At 42.1% G+C, this 24,693-nt stretch overlaps 1 protein-coding gene across 10 annotated transcripts in view; it reads left to right on the forward strand.

The window, feature by feature from the left end:
- LOC138060893 (semaphorin-6A) overlaps positions 1–23,248 on the forward strand; it is a 377,722-nt gene extending 354,474 nt beyond the window's left edge. For all 10 annotated transcript variants that reach the window (XM_068924976.1, XM_068924980.1, XM_068924983.1 and 7 more), the window contains one exon: positions 19,230–23,248. In XM_068924976.1, coding sequence (XP_068781077.1) covers positions 19,230–20,419 — 1,190 coding nt within the window. In that variant the 3' untranslated portion in view covers positions 20,420–23,248. The remainder of the gene's footprint in view (positions 1–19,229) is intronic.
- Positions 23,249–24,693: the final 1,445 nt, after the last annotated feature.

The following is a 24,693-nucleotide window of genomic DNA, read 5'->3' on the forward strand; positions in this document are numbered from 1 at the left end:
CACAATTAAAACAATGGCGGCAGAGGTGACCGCATGGTTGTTTACCATTGCCATCTACTTGTGTGCTGTTACTCCTTGCCTTGCCCAGTCAGAGTCGATTGGCTCCAAAATTACTATTCATTGTTGCTTTAAAGGGGCAAAGGAAAGAGTTCTTATGCAAAATTAAATCAGAAAATGTTACGCTTACTATCCTTTTATAAGGATTTTGTTTTCACTGTTGCTGTGATTTCTTTTACCCTCACACATTCACAAAGAAAAAAAAATCTTTTTTTTTTTTTTTAACATTTTCTCTTTGTTTTGCAAAGTGCTTTGTGGTGTTCTTCATTGGTTGTGTTTAATTCTTTGGACAGTGTTTTCTTTCTTTTCCTGCGCTCACAAACGACTTCTCACTGATCGTACTAATTGTACAGAATCCACTTGCTGCTTTCTTTTCTGTGACACGGGTGCTTTGATGATGTCACATCCATCCATATGCTTCACTTTTAATTCAGTGCAGGCATCTTGGGGAATATCTATGGGAGTGTGAAGAGGGGGTTCTTTAAAAGGGTTGACTCATGGGAATGTGACATTTGTGTGCCACAGCTTTAGTAGCTAAATATACTCTGGGATTGTTGTTTCTGAGCTACATTGCATTTCTTGCCAGGATGAAAATGTGTAGTGCAACCCATAGAGTGGGAACTATGTGTTGCCATCCCGCTGGCATTTTTATTTTGGCCATTAAGGAATCTGCCCTTTATATTACAGAATGAAAAATCAGCTCTGATTGGGCAAACTGCACCCTCCTTTTCCTCTTCCTCTCCATTTCCTCCGCAGGGGGAAAAAAAAAAAAAAAAAAACATGTTCCAGAGTATGTTTATGTTTTGTTTTCTTTCTTGCTGTGTTTTTAGCGTTAATTTAATTGCGTGTTTCTCACCTTTGTCATAACGGTTGTCCTCACCTTGCAGTCTAACCTTCCCTTCTGCTGCCATTGTACTTAGTCTCCCTCCCCCGGTAATAACGAAGCTCCCCGTGTGGAACGTTCCAAGGCTTTACCCTGTACACTCTGAATAGCACCCTGGCGCTGTGTCTCCGTAGAGTAGTCCTACTAACGAAGCGGGGAGTACATACATGCAGCTGTTGAAGAGGCCTGTATGAAGAAAATGGAGCAATTTTCTTCAGGAGTAACTGCCCTTGCCCACCATTACCCTGTTGGCCCTTCTCTACTGTCTCCTCTCCGTCCTGCCTCTCTTTTGATGCTTTTCAAGTCCTGGATTCGTTAGCACAAACACAGCCAACTGTTCGGTTTTCTCACTCGTTCCCTAGATGTCTAGAGCCTACTTTTTAATCACGATCTTGATAAATTGGTTGCAAATGTGGCTTACAATATCTTGGTTCTGCTACAGTTTCTGTTCTGCAGTATTCAGATGGAGATGGTTTAGCTGGGCATTGAAAGATGAAAGTGTAGGGTTATTCTCTCTTAATACTGATCTTCTTACTTGTCTCAGCACTCATGTAAGTAATGATTATGATGTGGTATCTCCTTTCTTTAACAAACCTTTTGTCAATATCCACATAACGAAGGTAGAAAGCTGATTGGAAGCAGGACACAATGCACACAGTTTATAGAGTTTACAGTTGCTGGTGTATTTGGATGTCAAGAATGCTACTGGAGCTACTATGTCTGGGAGAGTCTGTTCTTTTACCCTTCTGTTAACAGCAGCAGCCCTTCCTCTGATACGGAGTTCACAGGTGTCATTAGCAGTAGTCAGCTCACATGTATGGAGAGGACTGTTACTGGGGAGCCCAAGGGCTGTTCATTTCAAAATCTGACTCCAGAAAATGTTTCTTGTTGTACACAAGTTGGCAGTGTTATTAATTTTCACTGTGATTATCACTACTTGAAAGGTTTCCAAGTGCTGACAGTGCTTGTCTCTGGAGAGTTTGCAAATGTTAGGGCGGATTTAGCTCCAGTGAGACAGAATTATGTGAAATTTCAGGTACTGTTACGATAAAGTGTGTAAAGTGCTGATTTAACAAGATACTCTACAAACAGAGATGAAATGAGAGAAAAAAAATCCATGATAAAGCAACGCTGCAGACTCTTTTTGCGTAAATTAAACAGCTGGTGTTCATCAAGGGAGGGCTGAGTTCTGCACCAGGAAGTACAATTGCAGAGACTATTTTTACCTAAAATGTTGCTATATGTTAAACATACACCTAAAAAGACTTAAAAGATTCCGAACATGTTTTATCAGAGGAAGCAGGGAGAAATCATTGTTATCCTGCTGGCGTTTTGTAATAATTCAGAAGGGCATTTAAAGTGGCACAGAATTGGTCAAGACTATCTTTTGAGTAAGTGTTTGCAGGTCTGGGGTGGGTAGGGGGGGTTGGAGGTGAGGCACATACTCTGCACTTGATTCCTGTCATAGTTCTGGCAGTCTCAGAAGTAACTGACTGATCCTAAAAAATGTGTTAGGCTAATCAAAGAAGGAGCTGCACTGTAGTCAGTTCTGCGTGGATGGGGCCAAGGAAAAGCTGTAAACTCAAAGCATATGTGCCTGGAGGAAGTTACGCAAACACACGTACCGTTGTCGCTGCCATCGTCCACACAAACAAAACTGAACTTTGCAGTCCCCTAGCACTTTCAGGTGCTGAGGAAACAAGAGAGATCAGACCTGATCCTTCACTTTCTATGCCTTTAAGTATTTTGGCAGCAGTCTAGTTGGGAGTGGTGTAAGAAAGGGAATGAGGAATCACTCCTTACTATCTCTGGTTCTGTAGCGTTTGTCTGAGATTTGAGGTGAGAGATTTGATTACTTGGAGCTGTAATGCTCCACAAGGGGACTTCATGTACACAATATAAAGTGGTGCAGGATTTGGTCCATTTAAACTTAGATCCACATCTAGATGAAAACCTTGTTACTTTCCCCATTAGGATTTAAACAGAGGTTGGTTGGATGAGTCTGTGCTGAACAAAGCCCTATAGGGTTTTTTCCTTAAAATGTTCTTAGGTGAATTAGCGTTAGGTTATTGTAAACATCCCTATTTTTAGAAGGGACCTTATTTATGTTTGTCACGTGGTGGAATAGTAGTTTTTTTTTCCATTAAAAACAACCTCATATTTATCTAGAATGGCTCTAATGAGCAACCTGTCCAGGAACAGGATGTCTTAGAAACCAATCGTGGCATACCAGGCTCTTCTGCTGTGGGATGCCTGTTCGGCACCATGTCAGATAGGCACCAGAAAACCATTGTCGACAGTTAAACGGGACCAAATTTCTCAGTAGAGTTTATAGTAGTCAGATATCTATATGACAAGACCAGGCTGATAACTAGTAAAGGTGTCAGAAGGCCAATGAGCTCACCGTGCTGGAATTGCAGGTATCCTGTGACGTATAAAAGGGGGCTGTGCGGTCAGGACTAAGGGAACGTGACAGATTTGTCTGGAGAAACGTATACTGATCCTTCCTCTGTTCTGTCTGTCATGCATGTACGAGCTGTCTGTTCCCAGAGCTAGAGACAGCTAATCATCTCAGATTGCATACCCAAGCTTAAGCAGCGGCAATAGAGAACTAGGTGCTAATTAATAAAATGGAAATTGTATAGGAAACTGATGAAAGATGGTGACTGCTGGAAGGATGTTTCTGACAACAGACTTTCTTCAAATTCGTTCTCACTGTGTTTTTTTAAGTTTATATGGGAACAAGAATGAAGAGACAAAGAAGAGGCTAAGGCTAGGCATGCAGAAAAGATAACAGAAACCAAATCCATGGGCAGGGCCATATCCTTAAACCAGTTTTAATCAAAAAAGGGGTTGTAATATAATACAGGGCAGTGGTTTAGTGTCTTCTCTGTGGCTCATCTTCATTTCAAGCCTTAAATAAAAAGTCCTTAGATCATTTACTCAAAAATTTTCTGTAAGATCCTTTGAAATTGTAAGGAGAGGAGCACTTTCCACGGTGAGAGAGGAGCAAGGATCAGGAAAACAAGATAATGAAGGGGGTTTATTCCAAAACCCACCAACTGCCTGTCCCACTCGCGTAAACAAATGCCTACACTTCATCACTGGAGCTAACTTAAAATTTTCAGAAATCAAAACGCTTCTGCACTCCATTGGCAGTGAGCTGTAAGAAGCAATGGATTTCAGCTATAACTAGCAGAAGTGGAACCAGGAGTAGCAAGGCTTGAACCAAGAGGCAAGAGACCTATCTTTATTTAGTGCCAAAAAAAGACAGCATTGATCATGGAAGATGTTGTCTCCATGCGGTTATGAAAATTATTGACAGAGCTTTTCTTTCTGAGTACATGCTAAAATTACTGGATCCTACCAGTACGAGAAGGGTAAATTTTAAAATAAAGCTCATCAAATGTCAGATGTGGCTGCAGGAAACAGCAGGTATCCTTGACCTGTAATTGTCCACCTGCATAGATTTAAAGTTAGGCTATCCATTTACAGACTGCAATGAGCAATGGAGGCCTGCCTTACTCAAGCAGGGAAAACTGTCATTGCCCCAGGACCTTGATCTACTTTTTTCAATAAAAGAGGCCACATCTAATTTGTCAAGGCAGCTGCTCGGAGTTCAGGGCATTAGTGCTATTGTCTGCCAGACACGATTCTCAGCTGCATTCATCCTCAGTCACCCAGGGAGGACAGCCCCGCGGAGGAGCACGGAGCGCTCTGGGTTGACCCGTGTTGTGCTGACATATTTATCAAGAGCTGGGAATTCGCTGTAGGGTATGCTGGCCCCATAGGGCCACTACTCTGTCGGGAAATAGCAGAGAATAATTGGTGGGCAGGATGTTAAGTAACACCAAGTTCCATTTTTATGGCATTTATATTGAGTATAGGGAGACTTTGTGCAATACAAAGATGCTGAATTGGCAGGAAAGAACTTAGCCTGTTAAATAAAAGATTTCTGAAACAGCTATGAAATTTGAAAGGATTTAATAGCAAAAAATCTTAGGGCTGAAAGAGTGTTAAAGCGCCTTTTGGTGTTAAATTAATACCAGAGTATAATTAAAATGTCAATACGCTGTTAAATTAAAGATATTTGAATAATTCATTTTCCTTATATAGGATGTGCCTAGATTCAATACTTATATTAATTAATGGGGAAGATGTCCTGTAGTCATTTTATGACAATGTAAATGTTGACAGTCCTGGTTCAGAGGACTTTTAATATGATCTATGGACTGTTTATTAATTACATGCCTCCATACAAAATACCTCTTACATTCTTTTCATATAGATAAGCCTTGAGTGAACAGTATCGATATCCCATTCTCTGCCTAGGATTCTGACTCTTACTTTTTGCACTTAGTTCTCGTAAGACTGTAAAAAAGGCGAGCTTAGTTCTTTCAGGTCCGGATGGACTGGAGCTTACTGATTAACAGCAGGCAGTTAATTAAAAAAAGTTGAGAGGGCATAATTTAGATTTCACCATCTTTATTTTATTTAATATCAAATACAGATAAAAAATGCCATTACATTTGGAAAATAGTCTTTCCTATGAATATCCTTAGTTTAGCAAGGTGGTTAGGTATGTTTTACTTTGAGCTCTGCAGTAGTCGTTTAATGAGACACGTTCGTCTCTGGACCTCAATTTCTGTTGCTGTGACTTTTGCTAGATTTTCATCATGTGTACTGAGTTTTTCTACGCCAGTGTCTGAGAAAGAGGGTAAGGAAAAATATGTTATTATCGTGTTACAAAAAAAATCATAAGTGCATTTTATGGAGAAGTTTTGGAGCAGATTTATGGAAATTTACCATTGTATCAAGAGTGTGCATTCTGACATCCTTGCGAGGGGAAAAAACAGCTGCGTTTGACCGAGTTGTAAGTTTTTGAAAAATCTCAGTTTGCCCATACCCAAAAGAGACTTGTCACAGTTTGGCAAGTGAATACCTGAACGATTCTATGTGCACTGAGCGTTGGTGCTATGACCGCTAAGTGCATTAACCATCCAACCGGTAGTCTGACAGCTCTCTCTGCCCCGGCAGTTCCGATAGGTCAGAGTCTCTGCTGAAGCAAATTTTAACAGCTCGATTGACTGTGGGAGAGCTGGAGCAGTTTATAGAGAAGTTCCTTAGGGAATATTAAGGCACATTTGTGGCACAGCTATACAATTCAGCAAACATTTTGAAATGGCGCTGTGCAGCACATTCAGCACTAACTTTATGTTGGCAGGGAAGAATACCCATAATACTCTGAAACAGTGAGTCCCAACAGCCTCCAGGCCAGGTCCAGCCTCCCACGTCTACCAAAATGGTCAACCGTGGATATCAAGTTATAATTCTTCCCACAACAGCCAAGGATTAGTATTTTCTAGGAAATAAAATTTCAGATGAAGGTGCAACTTGATAACATTGTCAAAACTGGGCATAAACTAGACAGCTCTTTCATATGCCCAAGAAGGTTTTTTTTTTAAATTGGAAAATAACACCAGCTGCATGCTGCCAGTAATATGCCATCTTGTTAATGCTCCGTCCCATCTTACCCACAATTGTGATAGGAAATAAAAGAACAGCTGTTTAAAAAAAAAAAAAAAAAGGGAAAAACAGGCACATTTTTAAAGCCCTACAAAGATACTGTTATTCACCATTATGTTCTCATTGAAAGAAACAGAGGGATTTTTTGGAGAGCCTGAAGTTCTGCAGTTACTAAATGCAAACAGCACCAGCTCAGACAGCGCAGTGAAATGCTTCCCAAATAGCAGCACACCCAAACCCTCAATAAAATAACTCCAAAAGTCTTTTGAGAAGCACATATTTTACAATTGTTTCCTTATTCTTAAAACCAGAAAACTTCACTGAGTTCCTCTTTGGAAGCAAGCATAATTGTAATCCTGAAAAAAAAATCCCGATCTAGAACGCAGTCATTCACATCAGTTAATATAATACATTTATTTTGTACGAAATTAGGGCAAAAAATTGAGCAAGCTACCTGTCTGCCTCCCTCTGCTTAGCAATTCAAACTCGATCAGTCTGGCTAGCTGATCCGGGTGAGTGAAACAGAAGTTTTAATGATGCGTAAAGAGTGAACACCACTGACTACATTAAAGAAGCTAACAAAAGTGGTCTTGTCGCTTGATGCAGAAGAGGCAGTTGGTAATTTCTCTGAGCCTGTGGTTAGCACTGGAGAAATTTAATTTCTGCCATCAGTTTATAGCTTCTATCAAACAGTTCAACAATTCGCCATGTGTATTCGTTGCTGAATGGCTCCCAATCAGATGGTCTCAAAGAAGGGCCCAGAGCAAGGGTGCCCTCTGTCCCCTCTTGTGTGTCCTCTCTCCATTGAACCCCTTGCATTCACCACAGAGCCTGCCCAGAGGTTTAGGCGTTCACAGCTCATAATAAAGAACATAAAGAACATGGCTCTTTTTTTGCAGATAGCATCCTGCTTTATCTCTATAAAACACTAGTCTCTATTCAGTGCCTTAAAGAGGTCTTACAGTCCTACCACATTTTATATGCTTTTTGTCTAAATATGGCCAAGCTAGAGGCAATGCCCTTAGGCACTCATCCAGTAAGACTAATTAATTTTCCATACCCAGTGGACCTTAGGGGGATTTGTATACCTCAGTGTGAAGTTCTCACCCACTGAACTAAATAAAGTCAAATCAGCAAGTACTTTCAAATATCCAGCATCAAGACCTGCAAAGACAATAGTTTATCACTACTTACTCTTACTCAACTCAGTAACACCAAATATGCTTGCCCAAAAGTTTTGATCCCACCTGCACTGTATTTAGAAAGGAGGAAAAAGAACGTATCACTGAGAGAAAAGAGATTGTGCTATAATATGTTAAGGCCCCAATGCCAAGAAGCAAAATGAGGCTTTAATCTGTCACATGGAAATTTGTTTGCCTGCAGGTCAGTAAATGTATCTTGAGAACTAGTGTACAGATATGAAAAAAGCCAGTTAGATTCCTTGCACCTACTTTCATGTTGATTAACTGGCTATGCAGGCTGCTTGGTTCACCTGCAGCAGCAGAAAATACTGGCTTAATAAAGAGCATGAGCAGAAAAGGAACAACAACCATAGTAAATCCAAAAAGGGGAGCTTTGAACCAGTACCAGAACAGAGTGGAAAACTGAGGGAGTTGTTTTCTAGAAACACCGCAGTCTGTGAGATACGTTATAAAGCAAATCTGCATGTACAGTCAGTTGCCTGGCCTGCCGCTGGACAGTCAGAGGCTGCCTGAGTGAGCTCTGAATGTATGTTGGAGAAGAATTTGGTAGCTAGCTACTACTGTAGCTAGATCGCTGTTGGCCCCAGGCTAATGCTCTTGGAGCTGGGTCAGGTACCTGCATACCATAGTATGTCCCCTGAGACAAAGTTACAGTTTTGCTTCATCCAGAGAAGCAGGCGGGCCAGTGTAAGCACTCCAACATGTTAAAAAATATGCGCAAACAAGATGCATCAACTAAATTAACAGCATCAAAGTACAAATACACAAGCACTGCATACAAGAGGGAGAGAGTAGGTAAAAAAATGCAGAGGACTACAAATTTGACAGACAAAATGCATGAAGGAAGCCACCGCTGGAGATAGAAAATTATGTGAGAGAGAGATGATAGCAGCACCAGGACAAGAAGTCTCGTAGGGAAATGCTGGATACAGAAAAAGGACTAGTGGTAAAATTGTTCTTGCTGCCTGTTAGGGCCACTACTTCCGACTCGTAGCAAGTCCTTAGTCACTGAATGTATTCAAAGGCAGATGAGGCTATAGGACCACAAGATGGAGAAAAATAATGAACCTAACATCAGATAGGTATAAGCTTTTTTCTACCTACAGCCCCAGCGCTCCGAATATTTCTGCAAGAAGCAGTCCTGTCTTTTACTGAACGCTGGGAACGTGTTCTAATTCTTAAATCCAGGTCGTTTGACTAAACCTGTAGTGTTCACGAGTACTGCAGAAATGAAGAATTTATCTACAGTGTTCGTGTTCTATCGCAGCATATGCAATGCTGGGATTTGAACAACCGAACTGATTTAATTCCTTCCTCTTTACAAGAGCAGAGCTAACATGGGGTCCAGCCACGTTCCTAACGTGCACCAGCAGCCCAACTGGGCAGGAGGACCATCTCTTAAGAAGTAAGGTCTGTCTATATGAGTAAACATTGTTGGCCTGACCACAGTTATTTGACAGCTTAAAAATTCTTTCCAAGGACCTCAGGGAATAGGATGTATAGGGAACAGTCTTACTATTTAAACGTCCTGGATGTTTAATAGATGGCTCTTTTGTTAGTTCAGCTATGACGCGTTCAGTTACACAAGTAGCTTAAAACTAGCATTTCCTTTTTATATCTTTAAAGAAGATTGGAGCTGATTAAACAATTTGCGGTTTTCAGCTGTATACACAATGTTTGAAAATTAACCCCACTTTTTCCATAAGGCTGCTTTGAGCTTCAGCCTGCTAAGCAAAGCTACTTATGCTGACATTCAGCAAACTTGACTTTTCCCTCTTGCGCGAAGAGGCCACAGTTCAAAACCGGCTGTAAGAAAGGAGAAGGAAAGCTACAGAATTTCTCAGTGACGGTTTCACTTTCCCTGACGCTGTACATAAAAACTGCTTCCAGAAAGGCGCTGGGCTGCCCAGAATACATGATGCCCACACTAGAAAAAAAATTACACCATTTGTTCTGTGTCATGAAGAGGAGCTCCATGCAGCGAAATGGGAACTGTGGAGAGGAGAGATTCACATTGCAGGCTACAGCAACTTCTCTGGAGCCCTGAAATCATGCATATTCAACCAAACATATGTAAATCTGGTTTAACCCAGCTGTGAAAGATCCCCTGAAGTAAACTAATAAAGAGCAGCTGGATATGTTTAAGCTCATCCCAGGCATAGTAGAAAGGTTCTAAAATGTGCACTGAGATTCTTTTACGTCACCAGAGGAAATGCAGCAGACTTTAAAGGCAACTTGTGTCTTAAGATGCAAAGCAGCATAAAGTTTGCCTCTGCTGAGACAAGCTACAAAAGAATTAATTTTCCTTGACATTTGGATTTTATACATCTTGTTTTAACTACTGCGAATGCCTATGTTTTACTTTTTATAAGGGACCCGCTGCGTTTGCCTATTGCCAATCACGCACAGGACTTCTACAGTTATCGTTGCTTACTGGGAGAGGGTGAGAGGTGAAAGAAGGTATTGAAATCAAAAAAGTTCAAGATGAACAGCCATTGAATACCACCTACCAGTGGGAGAAAGTTTGTCAAGCACTTTCTACTAGTGCAGGATCTGGCCTTGAGCCTAGCTACTGGGACAAATTAAATTGGGCTGGCTGCAGGACTATAATCTCTCTCATGGTTATATAATAGATTCAGGAAGCTGTGTAGCTCAAACCTCTCATACCTGCAAATTTACTAAACTGGTTTATTTACAAAGATACTGCTTACAGGTATCAAGCATTATTTAAATACGAGCTTACTTGCAGTCTTTTTCAGGTCTGCCCACCCTTCATATTAAGGGTTGTCTGCACATGGACTGCTGGTTCAGGACTCTCAATTTCTGTCTATAGTACTCCCTTTCGGAAGAGAAATGCTTCTTTCTAATCTCTCAAAATTCACAAGTGTGACCGTGGTATAGGTTTGTATGGCCACCATGACATGCAGAAAAATTAGATTGCATGCCCGTAGTTGAACTAAGAACAGGACACTGAAATCCCTTTTGAATAAGTTACTTTGAGGTTCATTAAGTTACTCTGATGTTCACATTTTATCTCATATGGACATGGTGGTGTCACTTCCTTAACCTATCTTGCTTAACCTTTCTGGCTTAGAAAAAATTCAAGAATGAAGTCTTCCCGTTGTGAGCAAAGCCGTGTGTTGATCTCCTCCTGGATTAAGTTGCTAACCTCTTTGTCAATGTTTACAGTCATTCTTCAATAATGGGGAGAGGTAATGTAATTTGGACCAGTTAAGAGGAGAAATAATAACCCCTTCAAAAATCAATAGATGAACCCATCCTTAAGCGATTGCTTCTGGAATCAGTCTGATTAAGGGCCAAAACACCTTTACAGTGGCCTTTATGGCTGATCTGATTGCTTACAGCCTTTTCAGGCTTTGTTACGTGTTATTTCAGACACATTATGTGTTGATTTTTCTTTTCCTGTTTTTGAAATATGCTTTCTCCTCATACCTCTAATGATCCCTGGGCCTCTTGTAACTGAATACTTTTTCTGCACTAAAATTCATTCTTCTCTTCAAGGATGTGCATCCTCTTTTTCTGTTGCTGGATATCTCAGACTGTTGGCTTGGGCAGCTGCCTTTGAGAGTCTTATGGAGGATTTTTTTTGGGAGATGATCACTCTCCTCTCTCAGCACAGTCATGCAAACCTTACATTTACAGACCTTTACAAATCAACAGTACAGCTGTTATGGGGGAGGGAGGGGGAAGCATTTGCCAGCAGTGTTAACAGTGAGCTTTTGAGATGGTGTTTTTTCTAACTGAAAAGAGAGTCCAGAAGAATGGTTACCAGGTAGAATTGCACTGAGCCAGCAGAACAAGGCCCTGCTAGCTAGGAGGAGGATGAAGGAGATAGGTTGCTTACTTGTTTCTGCAAAGCAGAAGTTCCAGTGAAGTGTCAAATATCAAATCATTGAGATTCTAATGCAATTGTTTTGCGTGAAGACCTTGAAATTACTGGATGAAGAAAAGCAATGAGATAAGGTCTCAGAAATGCATGGGAGCCTCTGCTTACTCCTGAATTTGCTATCCCTTTAAATCTTTAAGTCTGTGTGTCCAGTCTAACTTTCTCTCTTTTTTTCTTTTCATTCCAATTGTTGGTTAAAAAGGAAGAAGAAAGCTTGTTAATACCTGCAGGGATTTTCCAGGTTGAAATAATCTCTTTCAGCGTGAGACTGCCTGTAAACACAGTTCTAACACCTGGAAACACATGTTGAAAACCTATTCAGTGGTATTTAAAAAAGATATTCTGAAGCCTATAAAAACCTCCGTTCATAATGAGTTTATACCAGCATTCTCAGTTATTCCAACTCTAAGCAGAGGGAGACATACATCACAGAGAAGCTTGCACTGAAGAAAGAAATGGACTGCAAGGTTCTCCCCTTAAGCAACAACAGCAAAGAAACTATCAGGCCTTGCAGCTCTGACTTGTTCTGTGTAAAGTTCCACGTGATTTTGTAGGTGTTGGAGATAGGAGGGGGCTGATGCCCATTTAGCTGGAGAGGTGAAGTTTAAGAGAGCAACGGCACTCGCTCCCGGACTGCTATTATGTGTGGCCCAGGCATCAACATTACCTTATTCCCTGGTAGTCTTCCCCCCCACTTCTCTGACAAAACATCATTCTTCATTTCCCAACTACTATGCTTGAATTTTGTTTGTGCCACCATTTTGAATTATTACTTCACCATCTGTTGCAGATGACTTTGGAAAACTAGAGTAGGACAGCTCATTGCAGAAATGATCACAGGGTGGTCTTGATGCATGTGGCATGTGGTCATCTCAGTGTCCAGGGTGCGCTTCTTGAGGCCATAAATCATTTCTGGAACAGAGGTCTCTTTGTATCCACCCTATAGCTAACTGTAGTACTCAGACAAAAATACGCTATTTTTGGTGACAGGTAACTAGGTTATTCACACATAGGAACTTGTAGTAATGGGACTAGATATTGCCTGCTCTTGTTATTCTCTCCAACTTCAGCTTAGATGTAAAAGAGAGCAGCATCCGGCCTATTGTATTACTAAAACAGCCTCACATTGAGCTATTCAGACCAGGAGGGAGAGTCATTTGTTTTTGTTCATCAAGCAGTTGTGAGGGTTATAAGCTGGAATTTCAATTTGTGTTCACTGTAAAGCATACACCAGAACCTAGATTTAGAAGAATGTGACTGTGGGGTTTTTCTTGATATTTTGCCATCCCTATCCCTGATCACAGACGAGACAAAGAAATTTAGGCTTCAACATGGGACATTTCTTTCTATACTACGTGTGCTAAAAAGGATATAGCTCTTTTGTTTGATCTCTGGACATGAAGTCCCTTTCTGCAGATGCCGGTTAATTGTTGTTCTCTTGAGACAGACGCATTCATCCAAAACAGAAATAAGGAAGCTACTGATCCAAGAGTAAATAAAAATCCTTATGGAACCTTTCCATTTTATAATGCTGCTCGGTCCTTGTTCAAAGTTAAGATTTTGATTCTTTGTTTAGTCCTACTTGCACCATCTGGTTTTATACTGCTGATTACACCCTTGTGGAAGTTTCCACCAACTTCAGCAGAATCAAAACCCTTAAGCACAGATTAGCAAAGATTTCTCAGATTTTCTTTTTTCTAGTGCAGGGAACCTGCAGAGGGCACCTTCCTTCAAATCTCTTGCCAGGTAGACCTTTGATCAATACTTTTCAACTGCAACTTTTCAGCAGGTGTTGGGCCACTAGCATTTGCTTCTGAGAAAATAAGTCAAAGCCTTTCAGAAGTCAAAGGGTATCATTGTTAATGTGTCCCCTTAAAAAGTAAGCCATGTAGCTTGTTAAGGAAGGAGGTTTGGGTGGTTTAATGTAAATTATTCCTCACAATTTTACTTTGACCTTTTTATAATCACTTTATTATCCTTTAGATGCTCATAAAATTGATTGTTTAATCATTTGTTCTAATGTCATTTCTACTCTAAAAATTAGACTGACAGGTCTGTCATTTGTTAGGTCCTCCCTGTGGCCCATCTCAAAGCCAGATAATATGTTTGTCCTTTTCCTTTTCTCATATTTCCTCCAGCATTCTCCTAGATATTCCACAGAGTCTGGAGCTTGCTTTGGCTAATTCCTTGTGTGGTCTGGGATGAACTCCATTAAACAACGTGAAGCTTCAGCATGATCTAAATATTCTTAGCACTTTTCTTTATTCTGGTCAGCACTCCATTGCCCAATTTGGTTACGTTTCTGATCACAGGTAAGAGTGGAGATTTTGGCTGAAGTGAAGCAGCGAAAGTAGTAAATGCTTCAGTCTCTGTATCTTTCATTATTTGTCCTCCTTCATTGAAGTTTGCTGATCTGACATCCATTATCCTTATTCTGTTATGCTCATGCCATGTATTCTTTAGGATGATAAACTCTATTCCTTTGTGATTATATCATCCTAATTACATTTCTGCCCTCAAAAGTTCTTTCCTATTGGATCTAGCAGAACATGCCCAGAATAGCCTCATCAGCATTCCCATACAATAATACCTTCAGCGCTGTGCATATCTTGTCATAGTGCTTTTAAACAGCTATATAGGTAGAGACCTAACCCATGAATACTTTTGTTAGTTGTGCAAAAGGAGAAGCCTCATCTCCTTCCTCCTTATGATTATCCAGTCTACAGTAAATCTGTACCATTGTATCACCCCTGTTCTTTTCTTTTCTCTTTTATCTTCACCCAGAGACGTTCAACAGGTCTGCTTGTTGAGGTGAGAACCTTTTGCAGAACTTCAGAAAAAGCATATGTATTAGTGACGTAAAATTGAACATCTTCCCTTTTCCCCAGCTATCCTTAGTGAACAAGCTAGATCAATATTCTGGTCTTTTGATTTATCCAAGCTCTAACTCATGTCAGAACTGAAACACTTTGAAGGTTTGGAAACATTTTTCTTAATGTCCTCTCAACCAAAGTACTTGTCTGTACCTTACTGACAAGTTCTGCTGGAAGAAAGAGAGAGTTCTATACAGCAGAATAATGCAATCCCTTGTCAGGTCTTCGCTCTCATTAGATGAGTAAGAAGGGAGGATTTTGCATGTTCCTTACTGTTGCAATACAGGGTATACTGTCTGAGAAAATGAATGGGGATGTTTGGACATGCAGAAGAAAGGACATGAGCTGGCATTACCGTTAAGTCAGTGAAACAGGAAGACAGATCAGGTTGTCTATGGGAAGCAGAATAGCCATGAAAAGTGGAGGATATCAGGTGACTAGCTTGGCCGTTGTGGTAGTAGACAGTAGTACATCACATGGGGGAAGACCGTGGAGTAGTAAGCCCCGCTGTGATTTGCAAGGGACAGAGCTGGACTTAACTAGAAAACGTCAGGGATTATGTAAGTGTCAGCATGTTTGTGACTTTAGCTACATGTAAGGTCTCATCCTCGCAGGTGCAAAGTTGTCACTTCCTCTATCTTTAAAGCTTGTTCAGTTTTACTACAACTGTTACTAACAGGCTTTTCCCAAGTGTAGTATTTATACAGGTAATTCTGTAAACAAGATCCATTTCCAGAGAATTGCTGGTTATTATCTGTGGTGCTAGGTCTCCATGAACTATAGAAAATAGTAAAGATCATGTATGAAAAATTCAAACCACATAAAATCAAGTGTTATGTATTTTCACATTTGGAAAGAACAAATTGCAAAGAGCGAAGTGCTAAACAGAATAGTCTAAAAGTAAAATTGTTTTATTCAGAATAATTGTTTTATTGTTCATGATAAAAATAACGTATCTATATCAATGGTATGTTACAGTTTGGTTCCGTACCATTTTATGCAGCCAGCCCAGTCAATTTTCCAATTGATACTGTCTAAGAAAGATGTCGCAAAACTTATAGCTATAAGACTTTTCAATAGCAGATGTTCCTCAAAGCTGAGGGTCTGAATTCTTTGTACTTTGTTTGACTTTTAAAAAGGTAGACTCTACATTTTTCCCGTGAGTTTTTCCATTTATTTGCGTTCTTTGAAAAATGAATGCTAATGAATGATGCTGGACTGAGCCTAGGCAATCGGATTTTTCTTTGAGAACTGCAGGATATGTAAAAGCACATACAGTGCAGTGTGTAAAGTGACACAAACACTATTTGTTTGCTTCCAAACTGGCACATTTTGGGGGCGTAACTGGGATCACACACTTGCTTATTCATCCCAGTCTATGAAGGCAATTACTAATGATGCTGACAATTTTGGATGTTGATTGACAACAACTGCGATTGTCAACCCATTTTCATGCTAGATTTTCCCCCCACTGTGGTCATGACAGTAGGATGCTGAACATTCTGCATACTTTTTCATTACTTAATTTTATCTGCTCCATAAACATAATGCAGGATCAAATCTCGCCCATCTTACATCATTTGATTTAAGTTAAAAGTTGTTGGGATTGCTTACATAAGTAAAGACGCTTGGATGTGATCCGTGATAATAAATTATCTCATTAGCCTGACATTGTGTCCAGGGAGGATTCCCTTGCCTAGAGTAAAGCCACTTATGTTATATATCCTTTAACTCTATTATATATTACAGAAAACATCACAGACTTCAGGAAGGTTTGGGCTTAAGAGGAACTAGCTGGAATCAGACTGTTCGAAGGCCCTCATAAATTTCTGTTCATAAAACACCTGCAAGATGAGCTACATCATTTCAGCTGCCCCTTTGTTGAATACACATGATCACTCAGTCTGAACTGTGTGGTTATTTTGTAATGCAGATTATAATAAGTCAGTTAATTGGTAATGTAAAACTGATTGCAAGGTCTCATGTTGTTTTTGCATGCAGTGATGCTGGTTTGCATTTTACATGCTATCATTTTTAGGCTAGGACTTGGTCTAAGGGTGAAAGCTGAGCAGGGAGAACCACCTCACCGGGCCAGTAGGAAGCACCAGGAATGGAGCATCCATCCATGCATATTAGTTTAACACTGAGCTCCAAGCAGGTTGGGTGAGCTTCCTGAGCGCATACCGCCTTCTCTGCTGTAATCCCTTCCTAAAAAGAGGCATAAAAGAAAGAGAGAAACCTCCTTTCCATACCATAGGTCATGTGGGTCCAAGTTCCTCTGCAAAACCAGGCAGAGCAGCTTTTTGAAAACAAGGCTTCTGTTTTCTACCTCTGTTCCACAACTGCAAATTATTAGTAAAATGGTAAAATACATAAGCTAGGAGAAGTCCTGTCCCTTCCTCTTGGGACATAGATGGCTTGTGCATGCTTCCAGACGCAGAGATTCTAAATGACTGCAAGTACTTCCACAATTAGGTGGGCATTTAGCAAGGATTTTGAAAGTCGTCTTTGTCATCCAAAAACCATTGGGCTTAAGTGCTGAAAGCGGCATTTCTCTGAGAAGTTTATGCTTGCAAGGTGCCCATGAAATTAGGCACTGTAAGTGCCTAGTTGGGCACTGTAAGTTGAGGGCTCTGTAAGTTGAAGCTTTCCTTAACTTCATGCCCAGCAATGCCTTTCTGAACAAGGCGTAACACTTCCCTGACCAACCTTGCCATCCATTCAAGGCTTTCAATTTCTGACTCTCCAGCTAATGACTGCAGACAGTTTTACAAGTGTGAATAAATTTGTTCTCAAAATGCTGGAGAGTCAGGCATGCAAATATCAGCTGCTGTAGGGCCATAGGAGACCAAGCCTATGCAGTGAAATGCAGTTCCTACTAATTGTGCTTTAACCACTAGCCTGTGCTTCTTGTCTATATAAAGCAACATTGTCTGGGGGCTGGATTCTGCTGCCTTGTGTTAAGTGCTCAAGGCAAAGAATAGAAAAATTTGCCTCTTAAAAAGCTGCTGGGCTTTAAAGAAAGATACTCACCGAATCATTTAATTTGAAGATTGTTTCTACTCATATATTGTTTTCCGAGGTTTATTTTCTTCCCCTTACTCTTTTACTATTAAGAGATTTAGATGAATGCAGGATCTTAGTTTCTTAAGGGGTCATCTTCTCTTGCTATTTATTCTCCTTGTGAAATCATAATCCTCTATTTGTCACCACGCAATAATTTCCATGGCAACCAGCTGTGATGTCACAAGCAGGGGATTACAATTTCAAGAGCTATTCTGCTTTTAAATATAAAGTTCCTATGTCATATGCAAATATCACTTGTCCACCAAAACGCTGTAATTAAATAGGGACAGAAAAAGATGCTGTAGAAGCGATATTGTATCTAGACAGAATACTTATGCAAGGTTTCTGTGAGCCAATGGCAACTTTTCAAGGCTCTTTTAACATAGTTTGCGGCGGAGTATTTTGCGTTTGGTTCTAATTCTGGGCCGCTAATACCTTGTCTGCCAAAAACATAAAAAGACATTATTCCAGAAAGAGCTGATTTATGACATGAAAGATCTGTATCTTCACAAAGTCTCAGGAGGGCCTTTGAGGTACATTTTCTGTCTTGCTGTCTCTCCTGTAATAAGAACATGGTTTACATTTCCTGCGAGCATGTGGGGCTTTTAATGCCCTTGCATTTGCACGCTCTCTGGAGAAGGGAGTGGGAAAGATGCTCCTTCAGCTCCTCGTCAGGCACTGATTGCTCTCTGTTCAGCATTAAGAACAAAAACAGAAATGAAAGAGGCAAACTAGATGCTCTGCGCTCGTATTTCATTAACACTGCTGGCTTAGTGCATAACTATATCAGGAAAAACAACTTTCCTTAGAAAGTCAGGGTGTTGATTAATGCTCTGTTAAGAGACTTCAAACTGCAGAGATGTACTCTGTCAAAGGTGCCTTCTCTGACAGTGAGTGCTAGGAGGGCCAAGTAAGGCTTGACAGTAATCTCTGTGCTCAGCTCAGGGCCGCAAAATGAGCCCCTCATGGTCAGAGCTTTCAGGAGAAAAAGCGTAAGCTTCAGCAAAGAGGTCAGCCTGTTCACCTGTCCGGAACAGCGAGCTTTTAAAATTAAACTAGCAAGGACATCTGAAATCTAGAAGGCTCAATACATCGCAGTGCTGTCCTGTATCTTTGGTAGTTATTTAAGCATCCTCCTGAAGCTCAGACATGTGACAGTCACTTGTAAAACACATGACAGTGATAACAGACTGACGAGCAGAGAAAGAAGCCCGACACAACGTGGGATGCACTTCTCCAATATTTGTAGAGCTTCTGTCTGTCTCCTCAATTTAAAGCTTTTTCAATGTGAATGATTTACAGTAGTAAAAATAAGATGATGTTAGCTGGGGGGGGGGGGATCAGATGGAGGGGTTGGAGGAATGAGCAGTATATCAAAGAAGTTAATAGCCCTGACCCTCTTGAAGTCAGGGGGAATTTGCCCAGGCCTGGGGTTTCAAACTGATTGCAGCCCCTGCAGGTGAATTCTCTCTCCCCTCCTCAACATTGTGGTGTTCAACCCCAGCTCTGAATGCTGCAGTGAAAGCCCAGTGCTGCTCATGTAAGACCTGACTGGCAGGTACAGTACGTCTCTAAATTTATTTAGGCAAGCTTATAAAAAAATAACGTTACAAAACACAGACAAACCTCCTAGGGGGTGCCTTTGAATGGAGCAGCTAGTGATAAGTATTTCCCTGTCCTTGGCTTGTTTAACCAGTGTGTGCTGTTTATTGCAGGAGTGATTCGCGAGAGTTATCTGAAGGGTCATGATCAGCTGGTGCCGGTCACCCTGTTGGCCATTGCAGTTATTCTTGCTTTTGTCATGGGGGCCGTCTTTTCGGGAATCATAGTGTACTGCATCTGTGACCATCGCCGCAGAGACGTGGCTGTTGTGCAGAGGAAGGAGAAGGAGCTGACCCACTCCCGCCGCGGCTCTATGAGCAGTGTTACCAAGCTCAGTGGCCTCTTTGGAGATGCTCAGTCCAAGGAGCCAAAGCCTGAAGCAATTCTCACGCCTCTGATGCACAATGGCAAACTGACTACCCCAGGCAGCACTGCCAAAATGTTAATCAAAGCCGACCAGCACCATCTGGACTTGGCCGCCCTGCCAACCCCTGAGTCTACTCCAACCCTGCAACAGAAGAGGAAGCCCAGCCGTGGCAGCAGGGAATGGGAAAGAAACCAGAACCTAATCAACGCCTGCACAAAAGATATCCCTCCAATGGCCTCGCCCGTGATCCCAACTGACCTGCCGCTCAGGGCTTCTCCCAGCCACATTCCCAGCGTTGTGGTCCTGCCCATCTCCCAGCAAGGCTACCAGCACGAATATGTTGATCAGCCGAAAATGAGCGACGTGGCTCAGATGGCTGTGGAGGACCAGAACGCCACCCTTGAGTACAAAACCATCAAGGACCATCTCAGTAGCAAAAGCCCCAACCATGGGGTTAACCTGGTGGAAAATCTCGACAGCATGCCACCGAAAGTACCCCAGCGGGAAGCTTCCCTGGGGCCCCCAAGCACCTCTCTATCTCAGAGTGGGCTGAGCAAGCGGCTGGAAATGCATTCCTCTGCTTACAGTGTGGACTACAAGAGAAACTACCCTACGAACTCGCTCACGAGAAGTCACCAGACATCGACTCTCAAAAGAAACAATACTAACTCCTCCAATTCGTCCCACCTTTCCCGAAATCAGAGCTTCGGCAGGGGCGACAACCCCCCGCCTGCCCCGCAGCGAGTGGACTCTATACAAGTCCACGCTGCTCAGGCACAGGCTGTGACTGTATCTAGACAGCCTAGTCTCACTGCATACAACTCGCTGACAAGGTCGGGGTTGAAACGTACACCCTCGCTAAAGCCAGACGTACCTCCCAAACCTTCCTTTGCCCCGCTCTCCACATCCATGAAGCCCAATGATGCATGTACATAATTACAGTGGGGTGTGTGGGGGGGAGAACAGCAATTAAGCAGAGGTTGCCCTTGAAAGTGTTCTGCAACTGTATCGCTCGCTCCTCTGAGAAGACGGTTGTTGCTAAGCTGAGGATGTGTTGATTCTGCTCTCTGGGAAAAGTGGAATATTTTTTTAAACCCGAGCCATATGATCCATGGTTAAAGGTTTGCAATTGCAGGACTTGCCCCCACAACCCGCCAGTTCTTTGCTCAAAAGACTAACTCTCCATCACAAACATTGAGCCAAAAGCACACAGGTGAAAGATGACTGTGACATTTCACCCCCTCCCCCCAACTGCACAGTGCATTCCTGAACTGGGAAAGAGTGCTCTGAAAATCAAAACAAACAATTAAAAGCAAAACAAAACAAAACAAAAAAACAAAAAAAAGAATCCATTGATAAAGCTAACTCTGACTTAACAATGGCAGAAGTTTACTATGTGCAGGTACTGTGAAATGCCCATCAGTGTTACAGCCATTTGGTTATAGCAGTTAAATGCCATGTTGGGCAAACTATGTCATAGATTTCTGCTACTCTTCTCTTTTAATGAATAACATGTGACTGTTAACGCAAGTAACTCCTATTATTTATTGTTCAACTTTTGTTTTTCCTAAGGAAATGACTTCTGCATATCATCCTATGAGCAGCTCTTCAGAAAAGTACATTGAAAGTTATACCTATTTAACGTGAACCCATTAACTGGAGTAATTAAAACTCTTTTATTTTTCCAATAAATTCACTGAGTTAAATAAGATGGAGCTGGAATTCTGAACTTTGTGTTTGGACTGTCTGATTAGCTGAAAAAAAAGGGGAATATTTATTTAAGTCTCTCAGTTAATTTGCTGGCTGGGCCTCTGACCTAAGACAGCAACAAACAAGTCCCCCAAGTTCATAACTTCTAACGCAACCGCAAGAGAAACTCTTAAAAGCCGCACATCTGTGCACCATTGCTATCAACATGGCTTTGTCAGTAGCTAATACTTTCTGTGAAGGCACCAGCTTGTGATGTGCCATCTCATTTCACCTTGCATGTGAGACGGCAAACAAAATCCACAAACGGTGTGAACTAGTTAATATGCCGGCTGTTACCATGCATAAATTATGGTCTTATCACACGGGTTTTTCGTGGGAATATATCTGTGAATAGCCTGTTTTCTTCCACATGTAAATTTGTGCCTTACACCCTCAGTTGTGTATAATTGTGAGCTGTAGTATGTAAAACCTCTTTCTTTTCCCCTTTGAATAACGCAAATATTTATTGATCCTCCCTCCTCCAAGCCCCCTCAAGAATTGGAGTAAAGACGTTCAATTTGAAGAATGTACTGGTTATTGTCATAATGCCATGTCCCTCGAGAAATTAGGCTAGTGCCGTACCCTCCGATTCAGTTTGACTCTCTAGTCGTGCCAATCCTGCCCTCAGGCCACCCGCAAGCCGCGTCGCTGCGAAGGCGCCGCCGCGCTCTGGGTGCTGGTTCTGCCTTCCCACCTCCCTCTGCCCCCTCACGGCACGTCAGCAGGGCAGCAGAGCGGTGACAAGCGTCCGCGGCCCGCGGTCCCCTGGCTGGGGACGGGCGCAGGGCTCGGGCAGCTGGAGCAGGCAGGCGGGCTCCTGCTGCGGCTCCCTGCTGCCTGAAAGCTGGCCGGAAGGATGCTGCGTACACTTCTTTGGAGGAAATGATTTTTTTTCCCCCTTTTTTCTTTGGCGTGGCTGAGCATATAGGTGGTGTGTGTGTGTGTGTGCGCGGCGGGGGGTGTCTGTGTGTGCGCGCGCAGGTGTGTAAGTTCCTTTCCAGTTTTTGAGTTTATGCACAAAGGTAGATTTGTTTTTAATCTGTTATAATAACTGTGTCAACATGCTGTAGAAAATGAGGGGGTTTGTTTCTGAGCTTTTTCTTTTATATATCTATCTACTGGACAGTATTGTCGAGTAAGGTGATTGTTTTGTTTCAATTTGTTTCTTAAAATTTTATACTTCATTTGTTTTTCAGGGTTTTGATTTTGTTCCTGAATGATTGAAAAGAAAGATTTCAAGTCCACTAGCTTGTAGATGGTATATAGAAAGTCTGGATGGTCTAGACCAAAGTGTGTAACAAGGGTGCTTGCATGTTCTTTCATTTCATCATGGCTTCTTTTATGAAACAGATTTGTTCACCCTTAGTGAACTATGCAGACTGGAGTAGATAGATCTGTATCCAAAGCAATGTTGTTGTTTTTAATAAAAACAAACTAAAAACCCTTTGAAAATAGTAGGTAGCAAGGTCATTTTTTTAAAGAACCAACGCGCAACCTTTTTACCGAGCGCCAAACCCCTCGAGTACCAAACGTGCAGAGCCCATTGCTATTACGCAGCAAAGCGTTCTGTCAAAATGCAGAAATGAATAATCACAGCAACAGCTTGTTCAGCGATCTGCCTTTGTAATACACAGCATGCTGGTTACTGGGCTGACCTTGAAATGCTCATTTTGTACTCAGTGGGTCCTCCGTTTTAGTCCTTCCCCGGCCCCCGGCCCCATCCACCCTTCGGGCTGAAGGGTTCATAAACCTACGTGTGCCTTTGCTTTTCACCCTTGCTATACACTGGTAGATGCAACAAATTCAGACTCTCATTTGTTGTAAAGCTGTAAAATATTGTGATGTCACCAGTTTCCCTTCGTTTCCACGTTCCCCCTAACATCTGATTCACAACTTAATGTATGTTGTAAAAAAAAAAAAAAAAAAAGGCAAGAAAGGAAAAGAGAGAAGGAAAAGAAAAGGGGAAAGAAAAGCTCTTGATTACATAAGGTAATAAAACCAGACTGTGCTACCTTAGTTCTTGTGTCCTGGTTCTTTTGTTTCCATGATGACGTATCCTTTTCCTTCAAAAGCTAAACAGATGTGATGCTGATCTTTTAAATCAGGCGACAGTAAAAAAGAAAATTCTTTGTTATTTTCTGTCTCTTGCAGAAGATGAACTTGACTTTAGCGTGAGGTGATGGTAATTAAAAATTGAATCACACATTTGCTCTCCCTCTATTCATATTCTGCATTTTCTTTTTATGAGCTTGTTCATCATCAAATATTTATGGCAGACTTGATAGTTTAAGAGATCAAGGCTGGGATTTAAGCATGCATGGTCCACCAAAATAGATCATCATTCAGCTGTGACTTCATCTCCATGTTTTACATATTAATAATGGGGGAGTCTGTGTTTTCTTCTAGCAGGCATAAATCTATTGCGATTTGTAGGCCTGATGTAGAGGATGTTGCCTGAAACTTTAATTTTGCAAGAAAATGGTAGTAAGCAGATAACAAAAGCGTATATAACCTCCCTGGGTCCAGGAGTTAGTAAAACATACCCTCATAGTCCACATTACAGTTCTGTAAACGTGGACCACTTCCACAGAGGCATTAAAGTGGCTAAATGCGCAGCTACTTCAGTAAACTTGGCTTGCGACAGGAGCTTTATGTGTCGCAGGGCTCCCCGCTGTGCCAACACACCTTATTCCAGCCCTACAGCCCTCTGCGTGCAGTCTCGAATACGTCGCCGCCACCCACCTCCCACCACCGATAATCCCGGCAGCGGCTCGGCAGAAAGCGGTGACGTGCTGGTCTTCCCCGTGGAGGAAGAGACCTCGCGAAGCCTCGACGCGATCTCGTCAGCGGAAAGCGCGAGGCTCCCCCGCAGCTCCCTGTCCCCCTCTGTGCCCTGAAGGCCACTGGCCTCCCCGGGCCAGCTGCCCTTCTGGTCGCTCGAGCAGGGGCTGCCAGGCACGCGGGTGTGTGAGGCAGGCACGAGTGAGGCCGGCGAGTGCTGATGCCCTACTGGGTCCGGGGCCTGGCAGGTCCCCCCGGGGCGACGCTGTGCCTGGGGAGCCGAGGGCGCCGCGTGTCGTCTCCTGCGAGCCGCAAAGAAAAAGCTCTCTAGGTACCTGGAGCTGTGTTGTCTTCTCAGGCCAACAGCTGAGCCTCTCTGGAGTTATTTTGTCCAGTTTTGTTTAAAACACTGCATGTAAGCAGCACCTAGGGAAACTTCAAAAATTAAAAGTTTCACACTGTTCCTCTATATCCAGTCACAGGCTGCTGGTTCTAATACCGGCAGCTCTTGCTCCCAATTCCTCATTGCTTGTTTGGTTTTTCCGCTTTCTTTTAACGTTAAATAATCCCAGGGCCTGCTGACTCGATCTGTGAGCTGCATGTTCTGTTTCCGGACAGTTTCTCAGTCATTCCCAGCAATCGTGCTCGGCCCGGAGGAGAGAGACCAAGAGTCCCCGGCA

Source organism: Struthio camelus, chromosome W (genome assembly GCF_040807025.1).
Source record: "Struthio camelus isolate bStrCam1 chromosome W, bStrCam1.hap1, whole genome shotgun sequence".
NCBI classification, from domain to species: Eukaryota; Metazoa; Chordata; class Aves; order Struthioniformes; family Struthionidae; genus Struthio; species Struthio camelus.